Source organism: Lontra canadensis, unplaced genomic scaffold, assembly GCF_010015895.1.
Source record: "Lontra canadensis isolate GAN:19392208 unplaced genomic scaffold, GSC_riverotter_1.0 scaffold2017, whole genome shotgun sequence".
NCBI lineage: Eukaryota > Metazoa > Chordata > Mammalia > Carnivora > Mustelidae > Lontra > Lontra canadensis.
In genome coordinates this window covers 1-7,819 of record NW_022633001.1, presented here as the reverse complement: position 1 = coordinate 7,819, position 7,819 = coordinate 1, and the positions used below count along the sequence as shown (strand labels likewise).

General features: G+C 56.6%; 1 protein-coding gene and 1 pseudogene across 1 annotated transcript; both read right to left on the bottom strand.

The window, feature by feature from the left end:
* Positions 1-1,585: 1,585 nt before the first annotated feature.
* LOC116863646 (interferon lambda-3-like) lies at positions 1,586-3,002 on the bottom strand. Its single transcript, XM_032851036.1, has 6 exons — positions 2,993-3,002; positions 2,726-2,901; positions 2,357-2,434; positions 1,957-2,100; positions 1,771-1,854; positions 1,586-1,684 (listed from the first exon to the last, which is right to left on the bottom strand). Exons 1-6 carry the CDS (start codon positions 3,000-3,002, stop codon positions 1,586-1,588), a joined length of 591 nt encoding a protein of 196 aa, XP_032706927.1.
* A 2,758-nt stretch (positions 3,003-5,760) lies between these two features.
* Positions 5,761-7,443, bottom strand: LOC116863647 (annotated as a pseudogene).
* Between the last annotated feature and the right edge of the window lie 376 nt (positions 7,444-7,819).

Genomic DNA, 7,819 nt, shown 5'->3' with positions numbered 1-7,819 from the left:
GATCAAGTCCTGCATCAGGTGGAAACCCTGCTTCTCCCTCTGCCTGACTCTCCCCCTGCTTGTGCTCTCTCTCTCTGACAAATAAATAAATAAAATCTTTTTTAAAAACACAACTATTTTTTAACTTTTATTTATTTATTTGACAGAGAGAGACACAGCAAGAGATAGCACTAGCAAGGGGAGTGGGAGTGGGAGAGGGAGAAGCAGACTACCCACAGAGCATGGAACCCAATGTGGGGCTCAATCCCCGGACTCTGGGACCATGATGTGAGCCAAAGGCAGATGATTAACTGATTGAACCACCCAGGTGCCCCCAAAACACAACTATTTAGGGCTACCTGGGTTGCGCTCTCAGTTAAGTGTCCAACTCTTGGCTTCAGCTCAGGTCATGATATCAGGGTCTCGATCTTGGGGTCACAAGCTGGAGCCCAGTGTCGGATTCTGTTCTCAGTGAAGAGTCTGTTCGGGACTCTCTCTCCCTCTGCCACTCCCTCCCACTCTCCCAATCTCTCTCTCTAAAATAAATAAATAAATCTTTTTTTAAAAAATAAAAATACACAAAAAATTTAAAAAAAAAAACACCATTTAGGTGTGCCTGGGTGGCTCAGTCTGTTAGGTGTCTGACTCTTGATTCCTGCGGGGGTTATGATCTCAGGGTCATATAAGATCAAGCCTCATGTCAGGCTCTGCGTTGGGCATGGAGCCTGCTTAGGATTCTCTCTCTCCCTCTGCCCCTCCCTGCCAAAATATTTTTTTTTAACTTTAAAAATTAAAAACAACTATTTGGAGGCACTAGAGAGAAACCAGAGCCAGACAGAAACTGGAGAGGATTCAATCTTTAAAGGCACTGTGAAAGACCTAAGTTTATACGGCTTTTCCCCTTGGGAGGCATCTCTGTGCAAGCGGCAAGGGACAGCTCGAACTCAAACAGAAAACCATAGTCATTGACCTGAGGTGTCAGATGCCAGAGTTTGGGGCCAGAGGCCAGATGTAGAGTCCCATGTACCAAGACCAGAAAGAGGCCACCAAGAGCTAAGGATGGACTGTCACAACATCTCAAGGTAATAGGGACCTCTGTCTCACAATGGCAAGACAACTGGAATGAGCTTGGAAACAGGCTCTTCCCAGAGGGCCCCCCAATAAAAATCCAGCCAGCAGCACTTTGTTCAGCTTTGTGAGACCCACAGCAAAGGAACTACCAAGCCCACCAGGATTTCTGACCTGCAGAACCATGAGATCTGTCTTGTTTGGAGCTAAGTTTGTGATAATTGGTTATCGCAGAAAAAAAAAAAAAAAAAACCCAAACAACGAAAACAACAACAACAAAACCCCAGAAAAACAAAAAAACCTAAAAACTTATTCCACACAAACCCACAATCCCACACTACAAAGAGGGTTATTTCTTTCACTTTTTTATTTGCAAAACTTTTATACAAAGTAGAAAAATAAACATTTTATTGGGTCCACGTTAAGAATCCCTGCACATAAATAATAAATAATGATTTGGTGGCAATACATTAAGAAAAGTGGCTGCTGCATAAGTACTATCTGGGATGTCGGGACAAGTACAGGTTGGTCTCGGGGATCATGCACACAAGTCTCCACTGGCCACGCATTTCAGGTCCCGCGTAAGGAGGCGAAAGAGGTTGAACATGACAGAGGTTTCCAGGCAGCCGAGGGGCTCCTATGGGGAGTAACGGCTGGGTCACTGGCTGTCCATCATCTGGGCTCCCAGTTGTCCCCAGACACTGGCCCTCCCTAGTCACCCACCTTCTTTGGGGCCTCGTGGAGCCGGTGCAGCCAGTGGTGGAGGCGGCCTCGGGGCCGGGGTCCTACTGGGGGCTGAGCTTCCACCTGTGGGCAGAGAAGGGTGGTGTGTGAGGCGGGGGCCTATGTTGGAGGGGGAGGTTCAGGCGGTCAGAGCGCAGACAGGACCCAGGTGCCCTGAGCACTCACGCAGGCCTGGAGCTCAGACTGGATGTGGCGCAGCGTGTGAAGGGGCTGGTCCAGGATGCTCCCCAGGGACCTGTCAGCCATGGTCTCCAGGACCTTCAGGGTCAAGGCCACCTCGGACTCCAGGGCCATGGGGCGCTCCCACACCTGAGGATGGGAGAGGGAGACAGGTGAGAGTTGCACACGAGAGAGGACAGGTGGGGAGGACTGAGGAAGGGCCAGGCAAAGTTGACAGGGGACAGGTGAGAGGGCACAGCCAGTGTGCTCAGGGAGGGGAAGCCGTGTGTGGTGCTGGTGGGGGAGAATGAGAAGAGGGACACGTGGGAAGGAGATGAAGGGGCCGCCTAAGGAGCCAGAAGAGGAGGAGCAGGAGAGGGCAGAGGTGGGCCTCACTGTCCCTTACCTGCAGCTGCTGTAGGTCCCAGGTCCTGGGGAAGAGGCGGGGGCGGCAGCTCCAAGCCTTCAGGGAGAGCGACTCTTCCTGGAGAGCAAAGGCAGAGGTCAGCCCCCAGTAGGTGGGACAGAGGGGAGGACATCCAGTAGGACCAGATGATGCTAACAGCAGGAGGAACGGAAGTTAACTTGTAAAAGGAGGGTAGAAGCACCTCGACCCCGGGGGACCCTGAGTCTGCCCACCAAGGGCCTGGGGGAGGTTAGCCCAGCGAGGGAAGGGTGCATGTCCTCCTCTGGGGGAGAGCAGCATGGTGACCCAGAGAGGTGGGAGGAGAGGGGAAGGTTAGCCCACAGGAGGCGGGACTGTGAGGAAACTCACAAAGGTGTCCTTGGCCTTCTTGAAGGCCTGCAGCTCTTGCGGGGACAGAGACTGGAACTGGGCCAAGTGGCAGCCCCCTGCATCAGGGAAGACCCCGAGGGGATTGGGGCCAGGAACTGCTTCCGTCCGGGTCAGCACCATAGCTATCAGCACTGGCAGGCAGCCCATGGCCATATCTGTGATGCGGAAGGACAGAAAGGAGAGGGGTCAGGGAGCATCAGGCGCTGAGGGTGAGGTGAGGGTCACGGGCCATGCTAGGGGGCTCACCCAGCTTCATTCCGGGATGCTCCTCTCCTTCAGCCAATAGGAGAATCCGGATGTTCCCTTCGGAGGCTGTCGCCTGGGATCCTCACTCAGTCTCGGTGGGTGTCTCTGACTTTAGTGTCCTCCTCTGGAACCCTGGAGACTGTCCTGTCTGTGTCTCTGAACTTCCAGCTTCGTCTGTGTGACTCCTGCCTGAGCCCCATGGTGCAGCTTTTAACCAGGACAGATGGGCAACTCCAGCTGATGTAGGAAAAGTGAAAACACAGCCCCAGGTCGACATCCACCACCAGGGGAGGCCCCAGCCCGGGAAAGCCCAGAGCCAGCTGAGCCTCGGGAGCGGGAGCGAAAGAGAAACTGAACTCTGATTCAGTGTTTACCTGCGTGAAGGTGAGTTCGGAAGATGAATCGTCAGGGCTGGGGCAGCTCCGGCCCTGCCAGGAGGACTCACGGTGCCGGAAAGGGGTTAGATTCAGGCCTGGGATGGGAGGGACCCAGAGGGACTTCCCTTTCTGTGGGATGCCCTCATGCAGGGAAGGGAGGGAAAAGGCACCCTTAGGGGCTGGTGCCACAAAGAACTTGGCACTTCCAAGAGGGAGTCTGTGTAGGGGAGGGGGAAGGGTGCTGAGCACAGGAAGAGAGAGTCAGAAAAGCAAAACAGCCAAGAATTAAGAGAGGACCCCAGCTCTCCCCCCACCTGTCCCCACCTGTTATTCACAGAGAGAGAAAGGGGGAGGAGGAGAGACTCCACGAACATCTTTCCTTGTCCAGGCACGGAAGGACCCAGGACTATGACGCTCTGCTAAGGATTTGGGGTGTGCCCATGACCCTCAAGGGAATCAGCTCTGTTGTGACAAATGCCTTTATTTATGCACTGAGTACTTATTTAGTCCCAGGCACTGTCCAAAGTGCCAGGAATTGAGCACAGAAAACAAAGAAACATACATAGAACAATCCTTCACAGAGTTCATTACTAGAGAGGTGTAACAGACAGTGTTGTGGGCAGGGGGAGGGGGGTGGAGAGTGGGGAGCAAACGGTATGTATTATGTCAGGAAACAGAAAATGGGTGGGGGGAGACATCATGCAGAGATGAAAGCAGAGAGCAGGAGGGAGTTTGTATTCATGAGGTGGCCTGAGAAAATGGCGTTTGAGCAAAGTCCTAAAGGAAGTGGGGAAGGGAGCTATGTGAAGATCCGAGGGAGGAGCCTTGTAGATAAAGGCAACAGTCGTGCAAAAGGAAAACAGAGACACCCCCATTTTCTTGAGCACTTACATGTCTCACCTGGTCACAGAGGTTTTGCCACAATGTAGAATTGAATACCTACATTAACACCAAACACACCTTGTAAGTAAGAAGTAACCTGCAGGGACTCAGAGAGGTTAAGAGACCTGCCCAAGGTCACACAGCAAGTAAGTGATGAGGACTGGATGGTAATGAATTTTGTCTTGCACCTAGATGGTATCCACTATAGTCTCTGACCTTTGTGTTGCTAGATCCTCTGACCTGGAGGTGATGAATTTTGGGGGAGAGAAGGAGTTGAGTCCTTTTTGACACTTGACTCCCTCATCCATAACTCCAGAGACAGGGTAGAGAGAAGTCCTCAGCTGGGAAAAATCATTGAGCTCTGACATATAAAAAATGTTTCAAAACCAAGAGCAGGGATGTACCCAACTCATCTTTCAGTGCACTGGTTAATTTCTGTTAATTTAATTGCAGGGGCCTTCCATCAGGGGAGAAGACCTTGCATCTCAACCACGAATTCGGAAAACTGACATTTTATCTCAAAATTCCTAAACTTCATACTTGTTTTTCTTACAAAGGCAGTTCAGTGGGGTGGTTAAGAGCACTTCCACACCCTGGAACTAAAGGGTCCGGGGTTCAGACCTGGCTTTTACCCTCATAGCCGTGTGACCTTGAGAATGAGGCATGCACTTAGCAACAAAGATTGCCAGCCCACAAATCTGGACAAGTTAAAAAAAAAAAAAGTACAATTGTTTGTGCACTTATGTGTATGTGGTTCTTTAATGGAGACCACTTATTAAGACCACACTATGACCTCACCTGGAAGCTTTATAAATACAATTTCAACGTACATTATTCACTTGCAAGGACAGTATGTCCTTGTATAGGACATATACATATAAAATAATGTCATTGTATAGATGAGAAAACCAAGGCTCAGAGAGAAGGAATTTGCCTGGAGTTACTCCGTAATTAAATGGCAAGGTCAGAACTGAAATTCAAGTTACCTGATCTCCTTGGCTCAGCATTTTTACTGAACAGTACACCCCAAAATGGTCACAGGGGAAACAACCAACGAAAATGCAATAATGTTTAATAACTGACAATACATTAACACCAGCAGACAGAATGGCACATAAACACAGGAATTTTGCAAATACAAAACATCCATAAGTAACAGAATCCAAAAACTACAATAACTTAAGAACTTTAGGATCTTTCCCTACCAAACCCCTCAGGGAATGTATGGGGCCTCCCCACTGGGGAGATTCAAGAGTCACAGATTAATACAATCTCGAAGTGGGAGCTGAAGATCCAAATCCGGGGTGGGACCTGTCCTGGAAGAGGACCTCTGGGGTTCTGGTAACCACAGAAGGAGAAACTGGTCGCTGGTACGTGGTGGGGGGGGGGGGGGGTCAGTGACCAAGGCAGACTCCATGATCGATCGCCTCTTCCAGCCATACCAGGCGCCTGGAGGATCATTGACATCTCGTCCCACGGGAATATCGCTGCACCCCGGGGAAACTCGGTCTGGTCTTGCGAAAAACACTCGCCCCTCTGGCCCTCAGGGCAGGTGGGTAGAGGTCCGGCCAACGCACGCTGAGTCCCCCGAGCCTCAGTGCCCACTGGCTGAGACACCCGCCTGCTCCAGGGGGCCAGCAGAAGGCAGCCCCCCGCAGCCGGCCGCCTGCAGACCCGCGGGTCCCAGGTAAAGGCGCCGCGGGGATCAGAGACAAGGCCCCGAGTTCGCCACCAGCTTCAGGTCCCACGTGAGCAGGCGCAGGAGGTTGAAGATGACACTGGCTTCGTGGCACCGAGGCGAGTCCTGGAACCCGGGAAGGAGGCGGAGCCGGGTTGAACCAGGAATTCCCTTTCGGGCAAAGTCCCCTCCAAAGTCCCCTCACCGCTCAGAGTCGGAGCTCCCAGCCCGCCTCCACCTCCCACGGTCCTCCCTGCGGTCTAACTGCCCCACCGCCTGCTCCACTCACAGCTCTCCGTGTTGGGGGACGCCTCCTCGGTGGCCGCAGGGACTTCCTCCACGAGCCCGGCCGGACCAGCTCGAGCTGCAGGGGGGACACGAGGGCCATGGAGACGGCGAAGAAGCGAGTGTCCCGGCCACTCTGCCCGCGACCCTCCCAGCCACAGACCAAAGCCCGGATCGGGGGACACCGACACCACGCGAATCGTGGCTGCGGAACAGACCGGCCAAGCGGGTGGGCCTGGGCTGGAGGCCGGGGGCGCAGAGAGAGCTGGGAGGACCCGAGGGGCCGGGGGCGCGGGCGGCACTCACGCAGGCCCCCACGTCCCGTCGCGCGGCCGCCAGCAGCTCCAGGGTCGGGCCGGTGCCGGGGAACCGATCAGGGCTCGGCAGGCGGCTCAGCACCGCCTGGGAGTCCGCCAGGTCCCGGACCACAACGCGGAGGCGCGCGCACGACTGCGGGGGGAGCGGACGCCAGTTAGCGAGGCCGTGCCCCCGACCCGCGCCGTCCCCCATCCCCCGCGACGGCTCGCCCCCCTACCCAGGGCCGCGGACGATCCCTCCTGGGGCGGAACGAGCAGTTGCGCGGCCTCCAGCTCAGCGTCTCCTCCTCCTGCGGGACAAGGGCCGGCGTGACGCTGGGCCTCCTCGCCAGGCCCCCGAAGCGCTGCGGCGGCGGGGATTCCTGCACGTGGGACGCGCCTGGCCGGGACGGTTGTGCGGATTGTGCACGCAACCGCGCCGCTCTCGCAAGGCGCGAACGCTGGCTGAAGGCACCCCGCGACGCTTGGCCTCGCGCAGCCCGCCCTTTGGTCCGACGTGGAGCCCAGCCCGCCTGCAGGGGGCGCCCTCGGGGCACTGGCCCAGAGGCGCGGTGGGTGCTCCCGCCCGCTCCCCGCGGCGACCCGCAACATCTGCTGCTCAGAATCCTGGCCCGAGATCCGAGCCGCCCTGCGGGGCGCTAGGGCGCTAGAGCGCCAGGGCCGCCGCACACCGGGACCAGCGGCTGGGGCCCGGCGGGCCCTCGGGCTCGGGGGACCGGGTGGGGACGTCTGGGCATCACTCACGTAGCGGTCCCTCAGCGCCTTGACGGCCGCCAGCGCCCTGGGATCCAGCGAGCGGTAGTGGGAGAGGAGGCAGCGCCGGGGCGTCGCCACGCCGGGGTCCGCCGCCTCGCCCGCTGTCACCAAGACCCACAGCGCCACGGCCATGGTGGCTCCGCCCCTCCGCCCCATCTCTGCTCCTGCAGAAAGCGACGGACGGCAGGCAAGACGCCCAGCCCCTGCCTCTGCTGGGCCTCGCACACCGACTGATGCTCAGAGCGCGGGCGCCCAGCACACGCGGTGGCGATGGCGGTGGCGGTGGCGGTGGCGGGAGAGACCAGGAGCCCGGAGACCCCCTCTCTGCGTCGGCCTCTCTGCGCTCGCCGCCCCCCTGCGAAGTGCCCTGGGTGCCTCCCTGGTGCGGCAGCGGGACGGGCCTCCCACTGGCCCCGGCGTGGTGCCCACCTCCGACAGCGGTGCCTGCGCCCTCCATGGCGGCTTTATGTGTGCGGCGGAGACCCGGTGAGCCATCGGGCTTTCCCTCGCCATCCCGCTAAGCTTTCCGAAC

Coding starts and splice junctions, on each gene's coding strand:
- LOC116863646 (XM_032851036.1), bottom strand. Junction 2,435..2,725: donor AGAAGGCCAAGGACACCTTT/GTGAGTTTCCTC, acceptor TTTGCTCTCCAG/GAAGAGTCGCTCTCCCTGAA. Junction 1,855..1,956: donor AGTCTGAGCTCCAGGCCTGC/GTGAGTGCTCAG, acceptor CTCTGCCCACAG/GTGGAAGCTCAGCCCCCAGT.